The 25,634-nt window shown below is 60.4% G+C and overlaps 2 protein-coding genes across 16 annotated transcripts in view; both read right to left on the bottom strand.

Annotated features, from left to right (window-relative positions):
• Nucleotides 1-12: 12 nt before the first annotated feature.
• MDK (midkine) lies at nucleotides 13-3,132 on the bottom strand. Of its 3 annotated transcripts, none has more exons than XM_030794847.1 (5): nucleotides 2,590-3,132; nucleotides 1,676-1,752; nucleotides 1,348-1,515; nucleotides 1,066-1,227; nucleotides 13-371 (listed from the first exon to the last, which is right to left on the bottom strand). In XM_030794847.1, exons 2-5 carry the CDS (start codon nucleotides 1,749-1,751, stop codon nucleotides 346-348), a joined length of 432 nt encoding a protein of 143 aa, XP_030650707.1. In that variant the 5' UTR covers nucleotide 1,752; nucleotides 2,590-3,132; the 3' UTR covers nucleotides 13-345. The 3 variants fall into 3 exon arrangements, with proteins under 3 accessions (XP_030650707.1, XP_030650706.1, XP_030650705.1); XM_030794846.1 differs by lacking the exon at nucleotides 2,590-3,132 and adding an exon at nucleotides 2,481-2,579; XM_030794845.1 differs by lacking the exon at nucleotides 2,590-3,132 and adding an exon at nucleotides 2,051-2,156.
• Nucleotides 3,133-3,219: 87 nt separating this feature from the next.
• DGKZ (diacylglycerol kinase zeta) overlaps nucleotides 3,220-25,634 on the bottom strand; it is a 47,785-nt gene continuing 25,370 nt past the window's right edge. For 2 of the 13 annotated variants that reach the window (XM_030794840.1, XM_030794842.1), the window contains exons 2-31: nucleotides 16,297-16,405; nucleotides 15,949-16,044; nucleotides 15,617-15,691; nucleotides 14,155-14,211; nucleotides 13,700-13,768; nucleotides 12,325-12,396; nucleotides 12,106-12,222; nucleotides 11,934-12,005; nucleotides 11,539-11,634; nucleotides 11,203-11,285; nucleotides 11,036-11,096; nucleotides 10,829-10,942; nucleotides 10,612-10,752; nucleotides 9,532-9,610; nucleotides 9,313-9,368; nucleotides 9,101-9,163; nucleotides 8,928-9,001; nucleotides 8,718-8,829; nucleotides 8,132-8,331; nucleotides 7,813-7,913; nucleotides 7,619-7,698; nucleotides 7,366-7,435; nucleotides 7,199-7,239; nucleotides 6,559-6,698; nucleotides 5,544-5,575; nucleotides 5,273-5,316; nucleotides 4,665-4,785; nucleotides 4,536-4,569; nucleotides 4,204-4,303; nucleotides 3,220-3,941 (exon numbers count right to left, since the gene is read on the bottom strand). In XM_030794840.1, coding sequence (XP_030650700.1) covers nucleotides 3,825-3,941; nucleotides 4,204-4,303; nucleotides 4,536-4,569; nucleotides 4,665-4,785; nucleotides 5,273-5,316; nucleotides 5,544-5,575; nucleotides 6,559-6,698; nucleotides 7,199-7,239; nucleotides 7,366-7,435; nucleotides 7,619-7,698; nucleotides 7,813-7,913; nucleotides 8,132-8,331; nucleotides 8,718-8,829; nucleotides 8,928-9,001; nucleotides 9,101-9,163; nucleotides 9,313-9,368; nucleotides 9,532-9,610; nucleotides 10,612-10,752; nucleotides 10,829-10,942; nucleotides 11,036-11,096; nucleotides 11,203-11,285; nucleotides 11,539-11,634; nucleotides 11,934-12,005; nucleotides 12,106-12,222; nucleotides 12,325-12,396; nucleotides 13,700-13,768; nucleotides 14,155-14,211; nucleotides 15,617-15,691; nucleotides 15,949-16,044; nucleotides 16,297-16,405 — 2,626 coding nt within the window. In that variant the 3' untranslated portion in view covers nucleotides 3,220-3,824. Of the gene's footprint in view, nucleotides 3,942-4,203; nucleotides 4,304-4,535; nucleotides 4,570-4,664; nucleotides 4,786-5,272; nucleotides 5,317-5,543; nucleotides 5,576-6,558; nucleotides 6,699-7,198; nucleotides 7,240-7,365; nucleotides 7,436-7,618; nucleotides 7,699-7,812; nucleotides 7,914-8,131; nucleotides 8,332-8,717; nucleotides 8,830-8,927; nucleotides 9,164-9,312; nucleotides 9,369-9,531; nucleotides 9,611-10,611; nucleotides 10,753-10,828; nucleotides 10,943-11,035; nucleotides 11,097-11,202; nucleotides 11,286-11,538; nucleotides 11,635-11,933; nucleotides 12,006-12,105; nucleotides 12,223-12,324; nucleotides 12,397-13,699; nucleotides 13,769-14,154; nucleotides 14,212-15,616; nucleotides 15,695-15,948; nucleotides 16,045-16,296; nucleotides 16,406-16,710; nucleotides 22,492-25,634 lie in introns of those variants that run through there. The other 11 variants (XM_030794835.1, XM_030794837.1, XM_030794836.1 and 8 more) reach the window with 9 other exon arrangements.

Here is a 25,634-nt window from a genome sequence, read left to right as displayed (position 1 = left end):
AAGGGGCTTTTATATATTAAAAAAGAAAAGCTTTTATTGGGGGGGGAAAAAGTCAGTTTATTTGATGTGTTTCTTAGTAATGGAATTGTGGGGAAGAACAAAAGTGGGCTCTGGGACTCACATTGCTTTGGGGGAGGCTCAAGCTTCCCAGAATCCCTTGTCCCTCCCCACTTTGGGCACTTAGGGGTGGGGCTGGGGAGTGAGAGGAACAAGGCAGGGCATGATTGATTAAAGCTAATGAGCAGACAGAAGGCACTGGTGGGTCATATCTCCGGCCTGGGAGAGGGAGGGCGTGGGCCAGGCCCCATGTGGCACCAGGGGCTCCTTGGCATCCAGGCTTGGCATCTAGTCCTTTCCCTTCCCTTTCTTGGCTGTAAAACAAGAAAGAAATATTAATACCATATCAGCAGTTAGGCCGACCCATTGCAGACCGCCGGCTCCACAAACACCCGGGCATCACGGAAGGAGAGGATTCTGCCCCCTAGTGGTTTCCAATCAGCTGACCCGGAAGCAAGGGATGGGGCAGCCATTGTGATGTGGACATCGGACACCCCCAGCTTCCTATTTCCACTTGGGATCAGAAAACCTTCAAGTTTCCAGTGCTGGTCCTGGACAGCCTCAGCCTCCTCACCTGAGAAGCGGGCAGATTCACCCCTGCCCTGTTGGCCTCGCTGGGCTGAGTCAGGAGTGAGCTGAGAGGCCCAGGGTGGGCCTTGACCTCCTCCCAAGACTAGAAAGGGCAGAGCTGACCAAATGCTGCCAGTGGCTGGAGAACTGGCAAAGGCAAGCCATTCCAGGACACTCTCCCTAGGTCCTGAGCCGGATGCTCCAATGGAGTGGTTGGAGTGGTCCCTATTTGGGCCAGGGAAGATTTCTGTCCCCAGCATCACCTGCGGCCTCTCTTGTAGTGCCCATCTCAGACTTTTCCAGGCAGGGAAGCCAAGTGAGGCGATGTCAGGAAGCCACTGGCCAGGACTCAAAACTCAAGGTTTAACTTGGAATGGTCCCCTCACAGGCGGGGCGCAGCCCCCTGCGACAGCCCCACCCCCTTCTCCTTTCCCTGACCTTTGGCCTTTGCTTTGGTCTTGGGGGTGCAGGGCTTGGTGACGCGGATGGTCTCCTGGCACTGAGCATTGTAGCGCGCCTTCTTCAGGGTGCCTTGGCGGACTTTGGTGCCTGTGCCCCCATCACACGCACCCCAGTTCTCAAACTTGTACTTGCAGTCGGCTGGCGAGAGAGCGGCCCAGGTCAGCGCTGCGCGGCCCGCGGCCCCCCCTCCAAGGGTCTGCCCAGGCTTCGGCGAGGCTGTGCCCCCATCTCCTGCCCTCCGCCTGCGCCCCGCCTCACCTCCAAACTCCTTCTTCCAGTTGCAGGGCACCCTGCACCGGATGCGCTGGGTCTGGGCCCCGCAGGTGCCCTCGCGGAAACCCAGGCCGCAATCCTTGCTGCTGGGGGTGCAGGGCCCCCAGGCCCACTCAGCGCACTCGCTCCCCGGGCCGCCCTTCTTCACCTTATCTACAACGCGCGAGGAACAGAGTTCAGGACGGGGGCACGGGGAGACTCCCTCGGGGGCCGCCTTCCTGGGGTTCCAGGCTAGGAACCCAGGCGGCCCAGCCCAGAGGTGGCGGGGCCTCGCCTGCCCGTCCCCAGCCCTCCTTCGATCATCCCCCATCACCTTTCTTTTTGGCCACCGCGGAGGTGAGCGCCAGCAGGGCGAGGAGGGTGAGGAGGAGGAAGCCTCGGTGCTGCATCCTGGGGGGAGAGCGAGTGTCTGAGTCCCTGGCCCGTCCCCTTCCCCACCGGGGGCCGCGTGCAGGGCCCTCCCACCCCCGCGTGCTCCACTTTCCAGGCCTCAAGTCGGGCTGCTAGGGTGGCGGCGGTGGGAAGACTTGGGGCGGCCCCTCGCCGCTAGCCCGGACGCACCGCCAAGAGGCGACTCCCCGGGGGACGCCTCGAGCCCAGGACGCAGCTCAGACCCCCACCCTCGCCTCCAGCCCCCAGCCCCCAGATCGGCCGCGGCCGGGCGGACCAGGGGCCGCCGCGCGCTCACTCGCTCGCTGCCCGCGCTGCTTCGCTCCCTCCCGCGCCGGGCCCGTCCCGCTCCGGCCGCCGCGGCCCCTTTTGTCTCCAGAACCGGTCTGAGCCGGTCACATGGGCCCCCGCCCCCTCTCCCCACCCCCCCAGGGAAGGACCCGCCCCGCCCCCTCCCCTCAAACCCGCACCGCCCCCGACCCCGGCGTCCCCGCCCCCGCTCCAGCCCGCGCCCCCCGCGCTTCTACTCCGGCGTCCGTGTTCCCGGCCCCGCGCCCTCGCCTCTCCCCGCCGGTGCCCTCTGCGCTGCGACGGCGGCCTCTCCTGGCCCCATCTTCCGAGCGGTGGTCTCCCGACCCCGGGCCCCGTCCCGCCCGCGCACACCGGCCCCCGGCCCACTCCCTGCGCCGCCGCCCGCTGCCCCCATCCCGGGTCGTCCCCTGCCGTACGCCAGGGCCCGGGCCGTTCTCAGGCCCCGGCTTCTCTTGCTTGCCGCGGAGCCCCGGCGCCTGTATAACCCGCCGGGCCCGTTCCCCTCCACGGCCGGCCGCGGCCCACCTGGGGCCGTTTCCGCGGATGGGCAGGGAGGCGCTCTGCTGTGCTGGAGGGAGTCTGGGACCCGGTCCCCCAGAGAAAGCCACGGGTGCGGTCGCCCAGTGCCTTTCCGGGAGCACAGGCTTGAGGGACTGCGAGTGGGGGTCCTGGGGGAGGAGCCCGCAGGCCTGGATTTGGTGAAACTTGGCGCTGACAGGAGCCGTCTGAGAAGTTCCAGACCCGGCCACAGCGGCGGCTGCAAGTGCCCACCCCCCTCTGACCCTGGGCCTGTGGCATTGCCTCGCCCGGTTCCCCCAAACCGGGAGAGCCCCCGAGGCCTGGGGGAGGGGCTTGCTCAAGGCCACAGGGCAAATGGGCCACAGAACCCGGGCTCGCCCCCGCCCCACCCCTCTTTCACTTTCATTGTTGTTCTCCGCGGGAAGCGGGAAGCCGGGGGGATCGGCCCCGCCCCCGGCCCCGACGAGCGCGGCCGCCGGGCAGAGGTCAGGAACCGGGCAGGCCCTGGGACCAACCACCAAACGGGAGCCGGGGCGCCAGGAAGGTGCTGTCGACAGCGTTCAGTCCCGCACCCCGAGGACAACCCCGCAGCCCCCGCTGCTTGTTAGACCTCCCCCGCAAAAGAAGAAAAGCAGAAAAGAAAAAAAATCCACTTTACTGAGTCACACCCAGCTGTAAACATGTCACCGTGAGAGTCCCGCCCCCCTCCCCCGGGCCGCACAGTCCGCGATGACATGACGGGGGAGCGGGGAGGGTCGCCGGAGCGGGTGCCAAGCAAGGCAGGGCGGGCAAGTGCAGCAGGGGCTGAATTTCCGGGAGGAACCCCGGGGGGAGGTCGGGTGGGGCAGGAGCGGGGGCTGGGGGCCCGGCCGAAGACCAGGGGGCCCAGGAAGCCTCTTTCCGAAGGCCTCCCCCTCTCCAGCCCCTCCACTCCTGGGAGGGCATCTGCTGCGGCCAGGGAGCGCCCTGCCCCAGAACCCCTCCCAGGCATATCCAACCCAGCCGTGTCCTGTTCCCTGTGAGCCTCCGGGTCCGGCGGGGGCCTCAGGGGGACAGGTGAGGCCCCCAGCTCCTGAGTCCAGCCCTAGGTCTGGGCGGCTCCTTAGGGGGCGGCACGGGGCTCTTTCCCTGGGGCCTAGGTCCCCCCGTGACCGTCCCACTGGAATGTGGCAGTGAGGTGGGCAAGGAGGGCGCTCGTCCCCTGGCCATGCGGCCAGGGCCTGCTGCCCGTGGGTGGCCCGCTACACAGCCGTCTCCTGGTCCTCCCGCTGGATCATCTGGTAGTGCTGCCGGTTCTCCAGGTAGGCGGCCAGCTCGGTGTCCTGAGCCTTCTCAGCCCGCTGCCGGGGAGTGTCGCCCTGGAGGAGGGCAGAGCTGCGATCAGCAGGGGCCAGAGGCAGGCCTAACCCCTAGCAGGCTGAGAGGCAGGGGCTCTACCTCCCTGTGGCCTGGTCAGGGAGGAAGGCCTGTCTGCCCACCAGCTCCTCCCCTGCTGGCTCAGGTTTCCCAGGGTCTGGACTGTGTCTTCCCAGGGACAGCCCCCAGCCCCAGCTCCCCTCTAGGACCTTGGGAAAGGTTTGGTTGGTGCCCTCGTGGGCTCCCTGCCTGCCGTCTGCTCACCTGCTGGTCTGTCTTCATGAGCGAGGCCCCGGCCTCCACGATGTAGTGGCAGATGGTGCGCTGGCCCAGGGCCGCTGCCTGGTGCAAACAGGTCTCCCCGCTGGGGGAGCAGGGGCTAGCTGTGTACCCCATCCCATCCCTTGATCCACCCATCTGTCTCCCAAGGGCCATCAGAAAGGGCAGGAAGTTCGGGGCTCTGGGGCAATAGGGGTGGCCCAGGGGATGACAGATGTGGCCAGGAAGTTTATGGGCTCTGACCTGACAAAATGGGAAGGGTGGGGAAAAGGGTGGTTTCCGGGGTGACCAAGGTTCTGCACTGCCCAGATACTCACTTTTCCTCCACCGCATCGAGGATCTCTGGGGGCGCTGGAGAAGGGGAGAGGGTGATCAGAGAGGCCTGGCAGCCCCTCCTCCTCCTCCCACCTTGGCCCCCAGGCCCTGGGCTCCATTGCCCGGCTCACCATGGTCCAGCAGGTAGCGGACCACATCCTTGCTGCCAGTGCTGACTGCGTGGTGCAGGAGCGTGCGGCTCTGCTCGTCTCGGTGCATGAGGTCGCCCCCAGCTCGGTGCAGCTCCTGGAGCTGAGGGCAGGAGGCATGGCAGGGCTGGACCTCCTGGGGCCACCCCTCCTTCCCCGAGCTCACACGCTGGCCCACAGCCGGGTACACCAGCACAGGCCTGAAATGAGTGCGCTCACACATCTTACTCCCGAGTTGCCTCTGAGGGTCTCTCCGCAGCACCAGAGGAGGGGCCTCACCCCACAGCCCGTGGGCTCTCTGGCAGCACTGGTGACCAAGCCCTGGAGCAGTGCTTCCTCTCACCTGCTCCTTTCTAAGCAACAGGGACAGGTGGACTGAGCTAGGAAGCCCCTACTAGGAGCCATCTATTGTGGCCTAGACAGAGATAACGGCGAAGTGGAATGGGACAATCACTGGACATCCCACAGAGGGCCAGATGATGACAGATGACAGCACCTGAGCAGGTCAGCTCTTGGCCCAACCCAGAGGCCTTGCTCCCCAGGGCCCGAGGGAGCTGCTGGGGGAAGGAACTGGAGCCTGGAGCTAGTACCTTACAGAAGTCGTTCCTCTTGGCAGCCTCAATCAGCTCTTCACCTGCATGGAATACCTGCCCGTTACTCTGCAGTCAGAGGTCTGGGCTTGGGTTGGTGCCTCAGTGGACAGGACTGTGCCGGCCGGGCGTGTGTGCCCAGGGCTCGGTTGGTGCGTGAAGCTCAAAGGCTGTGTTTGTGTAAGGCTGTGTCTGGGCCCTATCCCCACCCCACTGAGCCTCCTGCCCCCAACCAGGCAGAAAGGAGGGGCCCCAGAGGGAGAGGCCTCACCTTGAGGGGGTGCAGCATCCCCTTGCAGTGACCTGCAACAGAGCATGATGTGCTGTGACCGGCTACGGCACAGGCCAGCTGGTCGCCCTCCCCAGCCCCAACTGGGGGCGTCTTCATCCTTTCCACAGTTTATTGAGTGCCTGCTACACACCAAGCACTATTCCAGGTACTGGGGATACAGCAGGGAAACGAGACAGAGGAAGGCCTTGCCCTCACGGAGCTTACATTCTCGTTCAGGTACGCAAACAAGTCAAATAAATAAGGAGTTCTGAGAGCGGAGCTGCTCTGAAGAATTCAGAACAGGTGGTGTGGCACTCCTGCAGAGGGGGTCCTGGGAGTAACCCCTCCAAGGAGGAAACAGCCAAGCTGAGATTCGAATGGGATGGGGGTGGGGGAGTTCCGGAAAGATGGGGGAAGAGTTGGAGGCAGCGATGACAGAAGTCCAGTGGTGGCAAACACCTGATGCCTCAAAGAACCAAGAGAAGAGAGTGGGGCAGGACCGTGGAGGTGAACTCAGGGAGGGGGCTGGGAGCCCAGTGCAATGATGGGGGGCCTGGGGAGAATCCACGTCCAAAGGGTTGCTGAGAAAGAAGCTTCTAGGTTGGGGAGTGGCCTGGTATGCTCTGCATTTTTAGTTGACCGTGGTATGGAGATGGGGGTGCGAGGGCACGAATGGCCACAGGGATACAAGAGCTGGGGGCCAGGGCGTGGCAGCCAGGAAGGGCTGGTGGCAGTAGGGGTGGGGAGGAGTGCTCAGGTGGTGGGGCGGGGGGCTGCCAGGACTGGTTGAAGGATGAGGTCCAGAGGAGGGAGAAGTCAGGGAGGGAACCCGGGTGGACGTGAGGCCGCTTCCCCGGGGAACCGCAGGGCTGAAGGCCGTCAGGTGGGCTTTGGCCAGGTTCAGGTTGACACCGTTTAGTTAAGTGGTGGAGGGGCCGGAAGCAGGGATTCAGAAGTCATCGGCTTACAGGTGGGGTGAAAGCCAGGGGCTGGAGGGACGGGACACAGGACTCACCGGGGCGTGGGTGAGCAGGGTGAGGTGGGGAGAGGGGAAGTGGGGGTTGGGAGGTCAGGCCGGGCCGATGCCCCCAGCAGCTCAGGGTCCAGGATATAAATCTCATCCTGTGCGATCTCAGTCACATAGTTGAGGTGCTCCTGTGGGGGGAGGTCAGGGCGGGAGGTCAGGGCACCTGACGGTGGGGGCCGAGGGGCAGCAAGGCTGGTAGGCTTGGAGAAGCCTCTGCCATGAGCACAAACACCGAAAGGAGGTGGCCAGGCCCTGCTGTCCCTCTCCCACTCCTGCCCATTCCTGACACCTCCTCCGACTGCCCAGACTTTACCAGGTGAGCTGGCGCCTGGCCAGAGTGCCTTTGCTTCTGTGTCTCCCTGGATGGCTCTGGGCCACCAGGCCCTCCTACCCCCCCAGCAAGCCTTTGGTAGGTGCCCAGCTGCCTTTCCGGCTGGCACCACCCTATACTCTCCAGTGTGGAGGGCAGGGCCGCGCCCTGTCCGTGCACACAGACAAGTGTAAAAGCCCTCAGAGGCATGAGGACAGAAGTGAGCCCATTGGGGGAGCTAACAGGGAAGGCGTCCCAGGAGAGGCAACCCTGGGGCCCGGAAGCAGCTGTGGCTGGAGCCGGCCTGCAATCGCTCACCTGGGCTCGGTCGATCCTGTAGAAACGGCTAGCAGTGGTGGCTGTGGGAGAGAGGGCAGCTGAGGATCAGGGAGTGCCATGTCCAGGCCCAGGTCCTCTGCTGCCCCCACCTGGGATCCCCTAGGGAGGGAACAGGAAACAGCCTGGCACCCTGGGAGTAGACTCACCGTCCAGGAAGCACCACTTGGGGGACAGTTTCTGGCATGTTGGGGACTTGGCTCCAGCACCATCGGGCTCCTGTTGAGAGAAGCAAAGGCCAGGCTGGGATAGAGCGGGGGCCAGGGAGGGAAGGGAACTTGGAGTAGGGGCAACCAGCACAGAGGAGGCTCCACAGGGCGAGCTGGCTGCGGGAGGAAGAGGCCTGGCCTCACTTCCCGCCACCCTCTCGGTGGGCACCTGGGGAAGCCCCCCACCCCTTACCTGCTGGAGTCTCTCGATGTGGGCGCGGCAGAGCTCTAGGTCACTGTCTCCTGGGACCACCACAGTGCCCAGCGGCACGGCTGGAGAACAGAGCACCTGTCAGCAGCTGGCTGCACCCCACAGCCCTGCCCAAGGGGGCCCCGGCTGCCTCAGCCCCTCCTGGCCACCCTGCCAGGCCGCCCCACGGCACTCACAGGCCTCCTTGAGCTGCTGCTTGTCGTAGTGCAGGGCCTCGTAGTCGTGCATGCTGACGCGACTCACCTGGATGCGCAGCTGTTCGGGCACCGGCTGCTGGCTGTCGGGCAGGGCCGGCAAGTGAGGGCTCAGCAAGGGCCTGCCTCGGTGCCACCCTCAGCCTGGCACCAAACCACGTGCCGAGAGAAGGTCCCGCCCCACTCCCAACACCCCTGGGGCAGAGGGACAGTCAGCCCCTTTTACAGATGGGGAAGTCAAGGCCCAGAGAGGGCAGGGTCTGGCCTTGGCACCCAGGGCACGTGGCAGGGTGGGACGTACTCGCTGTGCAGGGGGGTGGCGCTCCGCCGCTTGGCCTTCTGCACCATGGTGGCCTGGTTGCGCAGGGCGATGCGGATGCGTGAGGCTGCGAGCTTGCAGGGCTCGCCATCCACCTGCACTGGGATGGCCTTGGATGTGGTGAGCACCACCTCACGACACTGTGTCAGCCGCTCGCCGTGCCCGCCCACCTGCAGCGCGGCCTGTGGGCACAGGAAGCTCGGGTCAGATGGCACCAGGGCTGGGGGCAGGGGGTTCCCAGACTCTGCTCCTTCCGAAGCAGAAACTCTAGCCAGAGAACAAAGGTGAAAGTGACCCCTGGCCAGAGAGCAGAGGGGAGGCCGAGACCCCTGGTGGGAAAGGGAGGGGACAGAGGCAATGAGGGTGACTCCCCAGTCAGAGTGGGGAGTGAAGGTATCCTGAGGCATAGTGAGGAGAGGGGGTAGGTGTCGCTCTCAAGCCAGAGGAATGAGACAAAGAAGGGAGGTGAGGGTGAACTAGGCCGCCATGGCCCATGGAGGCGAGTATGGGTGACCCCTTCCACCTTTGGGCTGTGCTACCAGGCACCATGGGCCCAGCACCCACTCACCAAGGACGTCATGGTGAAGCCAATGACCTCGAGGTAGCCGTCGTCGTGCCGCTGGGGCTCAAAGTCGTGGTGCTCCCCAGGGTGGCCCCAGGGCATGGTGCCCGCACAGTACCTGCATGGGCGGGCGATGACATGGGCCTCAAAACACAGTCTCTGCAGGACAAGGACAGCAGGGCCCACCCCCCACAGCCCCGGGAGCCCCCTCCTCACCTGGGGATGTTCAGGAAAACAACACACTGGGGTTTCAGGTCCTGGATCTTGGGAGTCAAGTCCGTTCCATCACACTGGAGGCGGGCGGGGTGGGTGTTGAGGTGCATGTGGCAGGTGGCCTCCGCCTCCCTCCCTTCCGGCCCGCCCACCCACGGCAGCCTGGCCCCGCTCACCACCACTCGGATGTGCTTGGCCAGGTCCTTGGAGCTGCCCATCAGGAAGTCGGAGAAAGCTGTCTGTGGGAGACAGAGGGCGTCACCATCTGCTGACAGAGATCTTTCCTCACCAGCACCCGGCAGGGCTCCTGGGGCCTGGTGGACACAGGTGGGCTGGGGCACGGGTGGTAGAAGAGGTGGGCACAGGCGGGGGTGCAGACTCCACTCACTCCGGCGTAGAACATCTTATTCCGAAAGCGGCTGTTGAATTTCTCTGGGTTGGCCTCTGGGTGGAGACAAGCAGTGGGGGCCAGTGAGTCACCCCAGCCTGCCCAGGGAGGGTTGGGGGAGGGCTGGGATGGATGCCTTCACTGGCGGGAGCAGGGTCTGACCCTCCTGGGGACACTCCTGCGCCCACCCTGCCCTGGCCTCAGTGGGAGGCTGCCAACCTCGAGACTCGTGGAACTCCAGGGTGACGTGAGCGTCGAAGCCCAGGCTGAAGTAGTTGTTGAAGACATCCAGGGGCAACTGGAAAAAGGTCAAGGGATCAAAATGAGGGCTGGGCCTCACAGATGTCCTCTCGCTCCAGGGGCCTCGTGTGGCCGAGCCAGCTCAGCCCATCTGTTCACAGGCTCTCCCTGGTCAGCGGCGTCTGCTGGGGCTCAACCCAGCTCACCCGCCGTCAGGCGCAGCCCTGCTCTGCCTGGTGGCCCCTGGGGGATTTCCCTGCGTGCCTGTCAGCTCCCCTAACACTTCTTCCTGACATGCCATGTGGAGCACGACAGCGGGGCTTGGTTTTGCTCACTGCTTAGAGCAGTGCCTGGCAGGTAGCAGGCGCTCAGCGCGTGTCTGTGGAATAAAGCAGCATCTTCTGACCAGGCGTGGTGGCTCACGCCTGTAATCCCAGCGCTTTGGGAGGCCGAGGCAGATGGATCACCTGAGGTCACGAGTTCAAAACCAGCCTGACCAACATGGTGAGACCCCCATCTCTACTAAAAATACAAAAATTAGCCAGGTGTGGTGGTGGGTGCCTGTAGTCCCAGCTACTCAGGAGGCTGAGGCAGGAGAATCGCTTGAGCCCAGGAGGCAGAGGTTGCAGTGAGCCAAGACTGTGCCACTGTACTCCAGCCTGGGTGACAGTGAGACTCTGTCTCAATTAAAAAAAAAAAAAAAAAAAAGCAAACAGAAAAACAAAAATTAGCCAGGTGTGGTGGCACCTGCCTATAATCCCAGCTACTCAGGAGGCTGAGGCAGGAGAATCGCTTGAACCTGGGAGGCGGAGGTTGCAGTGAGCTGAGATTGTGCCACTGCACTCCAGCCTGGTGGCAGAGTGAGACTCAGTCTCAAAAAAAACAAAAACAGAAAAAACAGCATCTTGTGAGGCAAGTACTATTATTCCCATTGTACAAGGAAGAAGTGGAAGTTGGAGAAATGAAGAGACACGCCCAAGGTCCCAGAACCAGCAAGTGGAAAAGTGGGATCCAGTCCCCAGTTGCCCACCCTGCCCCGCCCCACCCTGGCCAACTTACCCGGTCGGTGGCGCCTTCATCTCGGTCCTCAGGCCCTGCCTCGGGGTTGGGCTCAGCGTGGAGGTCCCAGCGGTCCAGCTGTACCACGTTCCCCTCCTCCACGTGAGAGAGGATCTTGGACACAGGCTCATCTGTGTAGCCCTAGGGGAGCAGGCAGGGACTGAGCCCTCTGTGGCTGGAGAGGCCCCAGCTGCACCCCCCTCCTATGGGTGCTTACCCCACCCCAGTTGAGGGTTCGGGCCAAGTCGTTGCCAGTACCCAGGGGCAGGATGGCAACAGGGGGTGGCGGCTTCAGGCGTAGCTGGTCCAGGGTGGAGAGGATCCAGCCCACCTGGGGGAGGGAGAACAGAGGCAAGTCAGGCCCACAGGGACCCCGGCTTCAGGCCCAGCCCTGGTGCTCGGCTGGCCCACGCGGGGAGCTCACCGTGCCGTCACCCCCGCACGCCAGGATCCGCAGGTTGTGCACTTTGCGGTACATCTCCAGCCTGGGCGCACGGGAAGATGGCAGTGGGGTCAGGGGATGTGTGCTGTACCCCAGGAGTGAGGCAAGCTCCCCCCCATGTCCCCCACAAAACCTTGGCGAGTACTTACGCCTCCTTGGGCCCTCCCTGGCTCAGGTCAAAGACTTGTCGGGGATTGAGATACCAGAGGAAAGACTGGATGATCTTTGCACCCTGGATGGGATGAGGAGCCGAGAGACAGGCAGTGGTGGGATGAAGTGGGAGAAGCAGAGGGAGAGGGGTGTGACTATGGGAACCAGGGCCAATAAGGGGTGAGGGGTGGAGAAAGGACAGGATTTTCTCAGGATCCCTGGGAAAGAGGGATTGGAGTAGAAGCTAGAAACGGGCTCTGGGAACAGCTGCTGGCAGATGGGCTGGACCCCAACCCCTGCCTGAGCCCTCAGCTGAGAGGCAAGGCTGCGTTTACCTGGTTGCCCCCACTCTTGGGGTTCACAAACACCAGCAGGGGCTTCATGAGGGGGGAGGGGGTGGGCCTGATGATGAAGGGTCTCCAGCGGCCCTCCTGGGAGACAAGGTGAGAGGCTGTAAGCTCCTTCCTGTCCAGGACACCCTACCATCATCCTTAGCAGGCCCCCTGGGTGACTTTGTCCCCCCTTTGTACCCTCATGTACCATCTCTGGGCCAGATCTTACTAGGCCACAGAGCAGAAACTGGCATCTAATCCTGCCTTCCTCAGAGGCCCCAGAGCCCACACAGACCCCCACCAGCTGGCAGCATTAGCTGGGAGTGGAAGTTGTGTACCCTGAGCAACAGACCCCTCTCTCCTGCTCCCCTGCAGCCTCTGCCCAGCCCAGGGCTGACCTCAGGCCCTTTCTTGCTGGACTTCCTCTTGAAGGATGCCCTCTTCTTCTTCTTGCTTGCTTTCAGAGTATTCTGCAAGGGAAGCAGGGGCGTTGGTGACGAGGTGGGCAGGCTGGGGTAGCTGGTAGACCCCAAGTGCGTAGGGGGCATCAAGAATGCAGGCAGTACTCACCTGGGGCCTCCGGGCGCGGAGGATCCAGGTGGGCGGGATGACCACAGCTGCGTGGACCCCCAGCGAGCACGGCTCCTCGATCTGCTGCAGCATGAAGCAGGACACCTTGCTGTGGTACTGAGGAGAGCGAGGGGCCGGGCTCAGCGGGACCGTGTTCAGACTCGGGGACCCGAACCCAGCAGTGCAGGGCCTGGCCCTGGGGGCAGGGGCACCACTCACTGCCTGCTTGCACCACGAGCAGCTGATGGCCACAATCTCCTTGCTGTGGAAGGTGAACTTCTGCTGGAATCCCTGAGGGTAGACAGGATGGATGGGCACCAGGGCAGGCCTGGAGCAGCAGACCCAGCCCCTCTCCTGGTGCCAGCCTCTCTCCACCCAGAGACAGGGCCTTGCTATGTTACCCAGGCTGGTCTCAAACTCCTGGGCTTAAGCAATCTGCCTCAGCCTCCCAAGTAACTGGGAACAACAGGCATGTGCCACCATGCCCAGCTTTGAACACATTTTTTGTTTTTTGTTTGGAGATGGAGTCTCGCTCTTGTTGCCCAGGCTGGAGTGCAGTGGCGCGATCTCGGCTCACTGCAACCTCCACCTTCCAGGTTCAAGTGATTCTCCTGTCTCAGCCTCCTGAGTGGCTGGGATTACAGGCACCCACCACTATGCCCGGCTAATTTTTTGTATTTTTAGTAGAGACAGGGTTTCACCATGTTAGCCAGGCTGGTCTCGAATTCCTGACCTCAGATGATCCACCTGCCTCAGCCTCCCAAAGTGCTGGGATTACAGGCGTGAGCCACCACACCCAGTCTGAACACATTTTTTTAAATAAAAAAATATATGTATAAGATAAGCCTGAAGAGCAGGGTGGCTTAGCCAGGGCCCCCTGACTCCCTGAAGTTACCTGCACGGCACCGCATGCATACCCATTCTGCCACACTGCAGGCTAACTCCTGCCTCACTCGGATTTTCCCTCCTTCCTACCCTCAAGGCCTGACCAGACCCCCATGTGCTGTTAAAGAAATTTACTGCCGCTTCCAAGTACCTATCACATTCATTCCCTGTTCATCACACAGGCTGTTGGGAAAGGCCTGCAGTGGCCCAGGCGCTGAGAATCAGTGAAGCAAGCCTCTCATCTTTGAGAGCCTGCACTTACTGAGGGAGGCGGGTAAGAAGCAAACAAGAAAGTGAACCAAACAACTGTGGACTGGGTTAGGCGGTCGCCTGGAAAGCCTGGCTTCAAGCCACACTGTCCTCAGGAGGGTGGGAAACCGCTGCCCAGCTTGGCACTCGGCACACAAGTATCCACTGAGTCACCGAATGAGTTAAGTCTATACGATTCTCCAAAGGGCCACTTGCAGCTTCAAAGCAGGCCAGGTGTGCCACATGGGAAGAAAACTTTCCTCCCTGCTCTCCTACTAAGCCCAGAGGCCAGGAGCAGGCCAGGGTGTTTGAGGACTGAAGGCACTGCAGCCAGGCTGAGACTCAGCCCCGGACTCTGCCCACCAGGGTGTGGTCAGTGATCGGCAGGCCACACTGGCCACACAGCCTGGGCTCAGGCCCGCAGGGGCAGGTGGCGATGTCCTCGGGCAGGGCCTCTCACCTTCCCACAGTGCCGACACTTGCCGTCCTGGCGTCGTCTGTGTACCCAGTGGTGCCGTACAAAGGTTGGCTGGGGGAGAAGGGGGAAAATTTCACTGGGTGAGGGGTGGGCGGGGGCACAGTCCTGAGGGCTGCCCACGCGGCTCAATACACGGGGCTGCAGGAGGCGCTCTGCAGTCCTGCGCATGAGTGGAGGAGGGGCCAAAGACTCTCTTCATGGCCTGGGAGAGGCTCAGACTCAGAGGGACAGAGAAGGCTGGGAAGCACCAAGAGGCACAAGCTGTCCCACCCCCTCCGCAGGCAGCGCTAGTTAGGCCCCCACATGGCAGACCTCAGACCTCAGCGAGCAGCAGCCTAGAGGGAGCAGAGCCCCCTGGTGGCACTCCAGAGGCACTGCGCAGAGGCCCATGCAGGAATCTTAGGGTGGCCCCATCCCTGACCACCCTGGGCACTTACCTCACGGACGTTCCTGGAGCCTGATTCACGGAAGGATGGCTTACAGCGGAAATTTATCTGTGAAACATGGCAGTGACCACCAAAATGTCAGAACCTCCCTTCGGGGTCAGGTATGTGGTCACTCCCTCTAGGACAACCCAGAGCCATCCTCACAAGGTAGGGATACCCCCAAATCATCACGAGAGTCCTTGAAACACAAGACACCTCCTGTGAGAAGCCCTCCTGCCTCTCTGCCTCCTCCTCACTAGCCAGAGGGATCTTTCCTCCTTCCACCCAGTGCCCAGGATGAGGGGGAGTTTGGGAGCTTTGGGTCCATCTCCCCCACTAACATGGGACCATGGTTTGCTCATTTTTTTTTTTTTTGAGACAGAGTCTCGCTGTGTCGCCCAGGCTGGAGTGCAGTGGTGCAACCTCGGCTCACTGCAACCTCCACCTCCCAAGTAGCTGGGATTACAGGTGTGCGCCACCATGCCTGGCTAATTTTTGTAATTTTCAGTAGAGATGGGGTTTCACCATGTTGGCCAGGCTGGTCTCAAACTCCTGACCTCAGGGTGATCCACCTACCTCGGCCTCCCAAAGTGCTGGGATTATAGGCGTGAGCCACCGCACTCGGCCGCATCCTTTTCTTCCTCACCCTCTGGCACTCCCGACCTGGGCACATGCAGCCAGCCTGGTCCTTGCATGCAGACTTGCGCTGCCTGGCCCCTGGAGACCTTTAGCTAATTTGTGGAACCCTAGCTTGATTTCCACCTTAGATGATGAGTGTACAGTGCTTGGGGCTGCATTTCTATTTCCCTTCTCGTAACTGTCCCTACTTCAGCCTTATTAGAGGTATAAGGAAGCCTCACTTTACAATTCAGAGGCTGGGGAAAGCAGCCTGTGTGAGCCTGTCTGAGCCACTCCTAGTCTTACAGTCTCTCCCGTATGCTGGCCTGGGTTTCTGCAGGCTGGGAAGCCCTGCCCCTCCATGTGAACCCTTCTGCCCCTGGCCCTGACCCGCCTGCCCAGTGCTGCCTCCACCTCTAGAAGCACAGTGCCCAGACGTGCCCCCAGCTGCAAATGCACAGTGGACAATGGCCCTTGGGGAAAGGTCTCCACAGAGGCAGGGTGTAGCCACAGCTGAGTTATGAAGCTTCAGCAAATCAATGGCCTCTTCTAAGCACTAGTTTGGACATGGTGAAATGGTACAAGGGCCACCATTCGTCAATTCATTCCATTGAGGGATATTCAACGAACCCACTAGGCGCCAGGTTTGTTCCAGGCAGTGGGGATACAGCAGCTAATCAGTGAGGAGCCAGGATTCAAACGCATGCATTTGGCTCCAGGGTCCTTGACTCTTCACCCCCGAGGGCTGGGTCACTCCTAGCAGGCCGTGTTTGTATAACGTGTGGGTGTGTGTGCGTGCTGAAAGGGCCTCAGCACCCAAAGGACAGGGGCGGGCAAAGCTGAGCTACCCACCCACCTTCTCCAGCTGCTCGATGCAAGGCGTGTGCACCACTATCTTGCAGGCTGCGCACTTTCTTCGAGACACTGACTTCTGCTGCAGGACAGGAAGAGAGGGCCCCTGAGGCACCAGGTAAGTCTATCTCGGAGGCTTGCCTGCCCCAGCACACCTGCCCTCTGTGTGCACTGGGAAGCCCCAGTCCTGGCATCCGGACAAAGCCCCTGCACCCCTCACCATCCTGGGGCGGCCCACAGCAGGGGTGCCAGGGAGCGGCTCGATCCCACCTTCCCGGAAGGGCTGCGGCTGCTGGCTCCACCAGCAGGGGGCAGCGTGCCCCTACGAGCACTCACCAGCATCCTGGCTACACAGTACTGCTCCCCAACGTAGCAGAAGTCCCCGGACACGTTGGTCTCGAACCAGATGTGCTCCCCATATGTCGCTGACTCCTAGCCACGGGATGGGCTTGCTCAGCGCACGCTGGCCGCCCAGCCCTCCCTCCCATCAGCCCCCGCCCACCCGCCCTCTCCCAAGACAAACCCGCTCCAGCGCCCCGATCGACCCTGCTCTGCTCCGTCTGCCCCACTGTCCCAACCCTTCCAGGCTCGGCTCTCCCAGCTGCCTGTAGTGCCTCCACCCTCCAACTGCGCCTTGGCCAAGAGCCCAGAGGGGCTGGGACCCAGGGGCGTTCAGGCACTCACGCTCCAGTCCACTGTGCTCCGGATCTGCCGCTCTGACTCGCTGCACGGGGCCCCAGGGGTGGGCGGAGGGGGGGCCAGGTGCTGGAGGCCCGACTTGGTGATGGCTTTCCTACAGAGGAGAAGACAGCTGAGGAGGGGCTGAGCACTTCCTGACCCCACTTCCTCCCATCTCCTGGGGCCTCTGCCCTCTCCATGACCTCAGCAACAGGGAGGGTGGAGGAGCCTCCCAGCAGCCCCAGACACGAACAGGCTCCCTGCAGGAGACATGGCCTTTTGGGGTACGCTGGCTTCAGGGCACTGCCCAGAGTGTTCCCAAGTGGGGAACCCTCAGCCAGGCAGAGCTTCAAGGCCCTTGCCCAGGCCAGACCCACAGGAGGTCATACCACTCGCCCTGCTGGCCACAGCTATACCTACGCGAGCAGGGCGCTCCAGGCCTGGGGTCCGGCCGCCTTGCGCCGTAGGGCTACCTGGCGCCTGCGCGACAGTGGGCGCACACGGGTGGGCAGCATGGTGCCGGCGGTGGTGCCTGAGGCTCTTCGGCCCCCAGGGCCAGGGTGCTGGCCTGAGAGCCGCCGCTGGCTAAGGCGCCGATAGTAGCCGTGCAGGCCCCAGAGAGCGTGGTCATATACAGCATCCGCGGGGAGCAGGTGGGAGGAGGCTCGGCGCAGGTAGCGCGGTAGGGGCAACAGCGGCTGGGCGCCCCGGGGTGGGGGTGGCCCTGGTGTGTTGGTGCCTGGCTGGATGGCACTCGATGCCTCGGCTACCACATCCTCCTGGACACCCTTCTCCTCCTCCTCCTCATTCATGCCCACAAGCCCGGTCCACAGCAGGGGTGTGCCCAGAAGCTGGGCCCCCAAAGTGGTAGGCTGTGGAGTGGGCACCTTATCCACGATGAAGCGGGGGTTGCAGGAAGGGGGCACAGTGCTGGAGCGCCGGCGGCTGCAACCCCGGGCCCTCACCCCGCAGCTCAAGAGGCAGCCCTGCAGCTGGGCGCTGGAGCGGCGCCGCTGTGCCAGTGAGGAGGAGGCCTGCCCAGCGGGAGAGCGACGCCGGGCCTTGCCTGTGGGCAGCCCCACGCTGCTGGGCCGCCGCTGCCCCTCTCCGGGGCCTGGCACCTTCCACCGGAAGTGTCTCCTAAAGAAAGTCTCCATGGAAGGCAGGTGGCTGTTGGGCACAAAGACCGGGGGCATCAGGAGCTGGACCAGCCCACGGTCTGTCCTGTGTCCGGGAGCCCATTCACAGCCTCTGCCCCATGAGAAGGGAAGCAACCCCTGAGGGAGGGAGGGGTCACTGCAGCCTCTGACCTCTATGTGAGGGTCCCAGGGGTGCTCAGGGGAGCCCACGTTTACAGCTGTTGGGGCACTGATGCTGTCCCCCATTGCACCCTAGGAAGCCCTGGAGTCCCAGGGAGGTGGTTGCTTCAGGCTACCCTTTCTTCCCCCATCCAGGCACCAGAATCCACAGAGCTCTGGGCCTAAAGGCCTCCACCTGCCCTGCCGGAAGCTGATGGAAAAGAAAACAGAAAGAAAACAGGGAGTCCGTCTGCCTGGATGGACAGCGGGCCCAGGGCAGCGCTTCCCACTTGCCGCCTTTGTTTCGCCACCAACATCCGGGGGGGGGGCAGGTTAGGTGTCCCCTCATGGGACATGGCGCAGACCAAGCTATAACAAAATGAGGCTCTCTGCAAAGGAACTTAATCCTGACAGGACCCCCAGAGTCTCTCAGCCCATAGCCTTGGGGTCAGGCTGAAGGTGACTCCTGGAAATGGAGAGGGTCTAGTGTGTGGCTCAGGGGAGACCAGGTCTCAGGGAACTGGAGAGTCGCTGTCTGGCTCACCCGGGAGAAGGGCTGCTCAGTCTCCCTTCACACCCAGGGGGCCGCGACAATAGGCTTGGGCCAAAAGCAAAGCCTTCTGGATTCTGGGTGTGTGCGTGCCTGTATGTCTGAGGCGCTGATGGTAAGAACTTTCTGGTGCTCGACTGCTCTGTCTCACCTTTCTGAAGGGACAAAGTACAGATACCCCAGGGCGAAGCTGGGTGATGCCGGGAAACCCTTCTGACTCTGCTGCTGAGGGAGCCTGTGACTGCACATTCTTCTGCGGCCCTGATGCTGGAAGCCCCGATGCTCACAATTCCAAACGCTGCACAGCCCAGAGCTCCCTCCTGCAGGGAGGCAGGAGCTGCGGGCATCATCCTAGCTCCCACCTGGACCTGGCCTCCCTGGACCCATCCTGAACTCATGCTCTGCTCCGTCTGCCAGCTCACCTCAGCCCTGCCTACCCTTCTTCACAGCCAGCATCGAGCTCCTGTGCCCTCACCTCTCCTAATGGGGGGGGGGGGGAAGGGCAGCCTGCCTGGCATGGATCAGGGTGGCGATGCCTCCAGGCACCTGAGGCCACCTGTGCCCCACAGCAGGTGATCTCCTGGGCCCTGGTCCTGGGGAGAGACTGTCGGGGGATGCATCCTAACCCCTGGCAGCCACAGAGGTCAAAGTCACAGCCCTGGGACAGTGCTGCCCGGGGCTGACAGGAGAAACCCTGTGGTCCCCTGAAGGCTGGCATTAGTTAGGCATGGTGGGTGATGCCCTGGACACACGGTGGGCAGGAGGAAGGATGAAGGCAGAGATGAAGGGCTGGAAGAGTCAGGCCCAGGCCACACGTCTAGCACCTTCTCCTTCCATACACTGCACTCTGATTCGCTACTGCCCTGTGGTCTTGAGCAGCTTCAGGCCAGGTGCAGGGGTGTTGGGGGAGAGATGGACAGGGTGGAGGTGCCTAGGGAAGCAGAGTTCTGCACGGCTCAGCTCTTGGTCTCTGCCTATTGGAGTTTCCAGCTGCCTCAGATGACAGGGAGGTCAGGGCAGTGCTCTTATGACCCCAAATAGTGCCCCACTCAAAGCAGACCACCTGGGCCGGAGGGAGCTGCAGGGGCAGGACAGCAGGCATGAGTGGAGAGTGCTGGGTCTCCCCCAAAATCACCAGCGTCATGGCTGACATTTACTGAGCCCCTATGTGTCAGGCACTGTGCTAAGCCCCTGGCAAACACTTAGACCATTTCATAAATTACAACCCCAAGGAATAGGTACTGCATCACACTGCGTTCCTGATGAGGAAGTTGACACAGAGGTGACCTGCCTAGAGTCCACGGCAAGTCAGTGTGGAGCCAGAGCTGCAGCCCGTCTACCTAACGGCAAAGCCTGCGTCCCAGAAATGGGGTGGGTTGCAGGGTCCTTCCTCCTGGAACATGAGGCTGGGATGGGGTAGGAAAGGGAACCAGGTAGGGAATAATAACGAACACTTGCTACATGACAGGCCCTGGGCTAAGTACTTTATCATCTTGTGTGATCCTCACCACAGCCCTGTGAGGTAGGCAGGACCCGCAGCTCCATTCTAGAGATGGGGAAACTGAGGCTTCAAGAGGGCCAATAACATGCCACGGTCCCACGGCCAGTCAACGGCATTCGGGACCTGAACCCGGGTCTTCCCGACCTGGGGACTGCTTTGTGTCAGGGGAAGAGGAGCCTGAAGGCCCAACTGCCCCCTGCCGTCAGGGCACTGGCCTGCCAGCCCTCCCCAGGGTGTCAGCTTTCCCCGCCCGCCTGGTCAGGCCGCCCTGTGACAGCTGCCCAGCCTGGAGGAGATTAGTCACCCGGACACACCGCCTGATGCTAGTGTCACCCAGAAAACAAAAGGCCACAGTCAGTGGGGGGAGGTGCCGCTGCACCCGTGGGCGGCAGTGAGGGCTGAGCCCGGCTTGCGGCCCCAGACCTGCACTGACAACAGGGGCCAGGACGCCCTCGAGAGACAAGGGCGGCTGACAGGTGCTCCTGTGGTGCCCGGCTCCACACACTGCCAGGCAGCCCAGGTCCACCTCTGTCCAGGAGTCTCCTCAGCGGCCGATGGTGCCGCCCCTCCCAGCAGAGTGGGGTGGGCAGGGCCAGCAGTGCTGTGTGACTGTGCGAGTTGGCCCCTCACAGGACTCAGTTTTCCTGTGTGTCTGGGGAGGCTGTCAGAATGGCTGAGCTGACATTTTGTCACAGGCTCTCCTGCTGGGCACCCATGCCTCCGTGCTCCCACGCCCCTCCCTGCAGGCCTGTGCTTCCTGTTCCTCTGGTCTCCATAGAAACCTCTGTCCCTGGTCAGCAAGAGCCTGACTCCTCACTTCCTATCTCTGCTGGGGCTTCTCCTGGGCCTTGTTGGAGCCTGCCCTGGGCCTGAGCCTCGCCGGTAGCACAGCTCTGCGTGACAGTGTCTTCTCATCTCGTGCTCTCGGTCACCTCCACCTCGCCACACAGTACGTGTAAAGGTCACCCCGAGGGCTTCAACACCAAGAGCACAGCAAAATGGCTGTCCCTCGGTCTCCGGGTGGGGAGCCTGTTACACCAACGGGGACAGGATGGGAAAGGACTCAGGGGACCCCATCAACCTCCGGCCGGCTCCGGGGCCTGACAAGGACAGGGCCTGGGAAAGGACAGAGGAAGTCAGGAGACAAGACCAGTGGTGTCTGGCCATGCACCCTTGCTGGACAGTGGCTGTGGCTGCGGGCGGCCGAGCTGCAGTGGCTGCCATGGGGGCGGGCAGGCCGGAGAGATTCACCGGCTACTGCTGGAGCGGCAGGACACCCACCCTTCAGAGCCCAGGCCATCTCACGCCCTGTGCTAGTTTCAAGGGCGTTGGCATACTGAATCTGCCATTGCCACCCTAGGCTGATCCACTAACCTTTCTGAGCCTCAATTTTCTCATCTGCAAAATGGGGCTCACACCACCTGCTTCAGAAGATTGGCATAAAGGAGGTCTGGATGCGACGACAGAGGAAGAGTGCCTGGTGATACCTGGCAGACAGCAGGAGCCTGGCAGGGCCTATACCCACCACAGACACCAGAGCATGTGATTGTGCTAACTCCTGGGGTCTGTCTGCCCACAGTGAGGCCAGGAACCCAGAAAGGGAAGCAGGAGTGCCCAGGGTGGCCACCACCCACCGCATGAGGAACAGAGCCGGCCGCAGGTGCCACCTGGGTATCTGCTCGTGCCATGAATGCCCTCTGCACCCAGTACCAGGCCTGGTCCCCTGAGTTGCTCTCACAGGATACCCCATGGGACTGACCCAGAGTGCCCACTCCACACCCTGGGCAGGGCCTCGTCCGCCTTCTGCTCCGTGAAGGCTGGGCATGGTGCATGGTGACCCCACCTCCAGCAGCCCCAGAGCAAGGGCCTGCAGCTGCCTCCCCAGAACCCCCTCGGCTCTGCTCCCACAGACCTGGGTTGGAGGGAAGGAGGTGGGGAAGCTGGAAGGGAGGCCAGTCCCTACCCAGTCAACCTAGGGGCTGGGGAGGCAGAGTCCTCCCTTCCCAGGCTGAGACTCACCACAGGGATCCTGTCAAAAACAACAAACAAAATGTACCTCGGGGAGCAGGTGGGCCAGGCTGGATGGTGAGAAGGCGACCAGGCCAGTGAGTGTTTACTCGGCAGGGTCTGCCCTGGCTCAGCAGGAGCTTGGGGGGACCCTTTTCCATCAGCTTCAGGAAGCTGGCAGGGCAGGCCCCTCGCCCAGGGATGGTGGGGCCTGGGTCCACCCGGATCCAACCCTCCCCACACCCACCCAGCCAGATACAGAGGGAGGAAGCGGAAAGCAAGGAGGGGCTGGGGGCCCCTTTTGACCTGATCTGGAAGGCAGGGCGCAGGCGGGAGCTGGGGTCCCCAAGGCCGGGTTCTGGCTCCAGCTCCAGGCTGGCGGCCTCTGCTGAGCAAGTCCTAGTTTGGAGAGCTAGCAGCCGTGGCTGCTCCTCTGCCCCCTCCCCCTTGTCACCCTCCTCCCTGCAGCCTGAGACAGCCGTTATGAAAATAACCCGATTGGTAACCGAACGCACTTCCTCTCCCAGCGGTGGCTCCAGGCTCTGCAGCAGGCGACGGGTGGGCGGGCGGGCACACAGCGCACGAGCGAGCGTGCCTCCCAGCTCCTTTTCCCAAGGTCCCCAGAGCCAGGCTGGGTGACAGCCCAGTGGCCTCCCTTCCACCTGGCGCCCAGTACAGCCCAGCCCATGCCTCAGCTTGGGAATGAGGTCTAAGGAGGGAGAAGTGGGAGCCAGGCCCTTTTAGGGAGGGGACCCCCACTAATGCCCCCTATTTAGCCACCTAATGCCTTCTCACGCCCACTGGACGGGTTTTCTGAGGTCTGGGGAAGCTAATCACACCGGCTCCAGACAAAACAACCACAAAAATAAGTATCTGTGGAGTGTTTCACAACTTACAAAGTACTTTTTCACCAGCATTACAAACGGGAGGCTGGTATTTCCCCTGTGCAGACGGCACTACTGTCCCACTGAATAGATGGGACACTCGAGGCTTGTAGAAGCCTGTGACTGCCCACAACTCTGATTTGGTTGAGCTGGGACTCCAGCTTCTGGGTCTTCTGGCTCTGCCAAGCTAAGGAACGCCCAGAAGACACCAGTCTGTGTTATATGTATCCTGACCGGAATGCCACCCCCCCAACTCCCAGTCCTGACATGATGCCCTAGGGTCTGGAGTGGCAGCTGTCCAACTGCCTGATCCCAAGACCTCTTTAAACTCTTTTTTTTTTTCTTTGAGATGGAATCTTGCCCTGTCACCCAGGCTGGAGTGCAATGGCGTGATCTCAGCTCACTGCAACCTCCGCCTCCCGGCTTCAGACAGATTCTCCTGCCCCACCTTCCCGAGTAGCTGGGATTACAGGCACCTGCCACCATGCCCAGCTAATTTTTGTACTTTTAGTAGAGACGGGGTTTCACCATGTTGGCCAGGCTGGTCTCGAACTCCTGACCTTGTGATCCGCCCGCCTCGGCCTCCCAAAGTGCTGGGATTACAGGCGTGAGCCACTGCACCCGGCCTTTTTTTTTTTTTTATTTTGATGAGGAAAGGGACGAAGAGCTTCCACGCCCTCCCTGGGCACACCATCCTCCAGGAACCTCCATGTGTTCAGCAACTTGAAAGCTCCCAGACCCCTTTCACTCTCAAAATTGGTGAAGATCCCAAAAGAGTTTTGTTTTAGGGGGTGACAGCTATTAATATGTATCATAGCAGACATTAAAACTGAGAAATGTTTAAGATCCTTATTAGCTTAAAACAATAAGCCCATTACATGTTAATATAAACAACACTTTTATAAATAATTTTCTAAAAAAAAGTTAGCAAAAAGAGTGGCATCATTTTACATTTTTTGCAAATCTCTTTAACGTCTGGCCTAATAGAAGGCAGCTGGATTCTCCTGTCTATCCCTGCATTCAATCTGTTATGACATGTTGTTTTGGTTGAAGTATATGAAGAAAATTCTGCCTCACACAGACATGCAGTTACAAAAAGAAGGAATATGTTTAACAGCCTTTCCAGGTAATTATAGATTTTCTTTGCTACTACACCAAAATATGACAAATGATAGTTTCTCAAAGGTTAGTTGCAATGTGGAATCTAAAACCGTATCAGGCCAGGCACAGTGGTTCACGCCTGTAATCCCAGCATTTTGGGAGGCCGAGGCGGGCGGATCAACTGAGGTCAGGAGTTCGAGACCAGTCTGGCCAACATGGCAAAACCCCATCTCTACTAAAAATACAAAAAAAAAAAAAAAAAAAAAAAAATTAGCCGGGCATGATGGCAGGTGCCTGTAATCCCAGCTACTTGGGAGGCTGAGGCAGGAGAATCGCTTGAACCTGGGAAGCGGAGGCTGCAGTGAGCTGAGATCATGCCACTGTACTCCAGCCTGGGCCACAGAGCGAGCCTCTGTCTCAAAATAAATAAATAAATATAAATATAAAACCATGTCAATGAACTTTCCACTGGACTACCTTGCATTTTGAATTTTGTAACATCAAGCACCAGTCATTGGAAAATACTGGTTTACTGAGTTATGCGGATCTTCCAAATGGTGACACATTTTATTTTTTTATTTTTTATATTTGAGATGGAGTCTGGCTCTCATCGCCCAGGCTGGAGTGCAATGGTGCAATCTCAGCTCACTGCAACCTCAGCCTCCCAGGCTCCGGTGATTCTCCTGTCTCAGCCTCCTGAGGAGCTGGGATTACAGGCATGGGCCACCACGCCCGGCTAATTTTTTTTTTTTGTATTTTTAGTAGAGACGGGGTTTCACCATGTTGGCCAGGCTGACCTCGAACTCCTGACTTCGTGATCTGCCCACCTCGGCCTCCCAAAGTGCTGGGATTACAGGCGTGATCCACAGCACCTGGCCTTATTTTATTATTTTTTTTTTTGAGATAGAGTCTTGCTTGTCGCCCAGGCTGGAGTGCAGTGTTGCCATCTCAGCTCACTGCAACCTCCTCCCAGGTTCAAGCCATTCTCCTGCCTCAGCCTCCCGAGTTGCTGGGATTACAGGTGTGCACCACCACATCCAGCTAATTTTTGTATTTTTAGTAGAGACGGGGTTTCACCATGTTGGCCAGGCTGCTCTCAAACTCCTGACCTCAGGTGATCTGCCCGCCTCAGCCTCCCAAAGTGCTGGGATTACAGGTGTGAGCCTCCACACCTGGCCCACAAGTTATTATACAATACCAAAAATCACACTAACTTCACTACTGATCTCATCAGAAAAATTTTAAGTCCGAGGAAGCTGTCAGGCTCTAAGTGAAGAAAAGGTTTCCAAAATTCTCATTTTTGCTCAAAAGCTCAAACTTTATCGTTGGCAACAAATATTTGATGATTTATTTTTTAAAAATAAATGTAGAGATGAGGTCTCACTATATTGCCCAAGCTGGTCTTTAACCCCTGGGCTCAAGTGATCCTCCTGCCTTGGCCTCCCAAAGTGATAGGATTACAGATATGAGCCATGGTGGCCTGTTCCTGGCAACAAATAGGGACACTGTTTTGGAAGTGACAAGCTCATGTCATGCACTTTTGAGAAAATGTCTGCCAAATACCTACATCTGACTAGTTTGTCTATCAGGTGTCCAAGTACAAATGGTGTTCTTAAAAAAAAAAAGCATCTAGTACAGCTTACAACTCCATCGAGTAAGAGCTTTTCCTCATCACAGTTTGGTTTGCAGCAAAGGTGCCTTATATATATTTCATATTCCTTCACGTAAAATATCAGAAGGTATAGGTAGGCAAGGGTCTCGACTTTATAAAATTAATGATCTTCACTACTTTTAAAGAAATGTACATATGGAGTAAGGACTCTGATGTTGGGGCCCCTGCCTAGATTCGCGTTGAGGGCCAGCAGTTTTACCCACCACTGCTTTTGTGCCATCAGCACAGCAAAAAAAAGGCAGGAACCAGGGTAGCTCTGAAAATAGTTTTGACTTTATCAAATCCCTGAATTGGGTCAGGGCACACCCAGGACCATACTTTCTGAGACCAC

This window comes from Nomascus leucogenys, chromosome 15, assembly GCF_006542625.1.
Source record: "Nomascus leucogenys isolate Asia chromosome 15, Asia_NLE_v1, whole genome shotgun sequence".
NCBI classification, from domain to species: domain Eukaryota; kingdom Metazoa; phylum Chordata; class Mammalia; order Primates; family Hylobatidae; genus Nomascus; species Nomascus leucogenys.
The sequence above is the reverse complement of the archived record's forward strand: the minus strand, read 5'-3'. Positions and strand labels throughout refer to the sequence as shown.

Coding starts and splice junctions, on each gene's coding strand:
- MDK (XM_030794847.1), bottom strand. CDS start 1,751: ATGCAGCACCGAGGCTTCCTCCTCCTCACCCTCCTCGCCCTGCTGGCG. Junction 1,516..1,675: donor CGCGGTGGCCAAAAAGAAAG/GTGATGGGGGAT, acceptor CGCGCGTTGTAG/ATAAGGTGAAGAAGGGCGGC. Junction 1,228..1,347: donor CTGGAAGAAGGAGTTTGGAG/GTGAGGCGGGGC, acceptor CTCTCTCGCCAG/CCGACTGCAAGTACAAGTTT.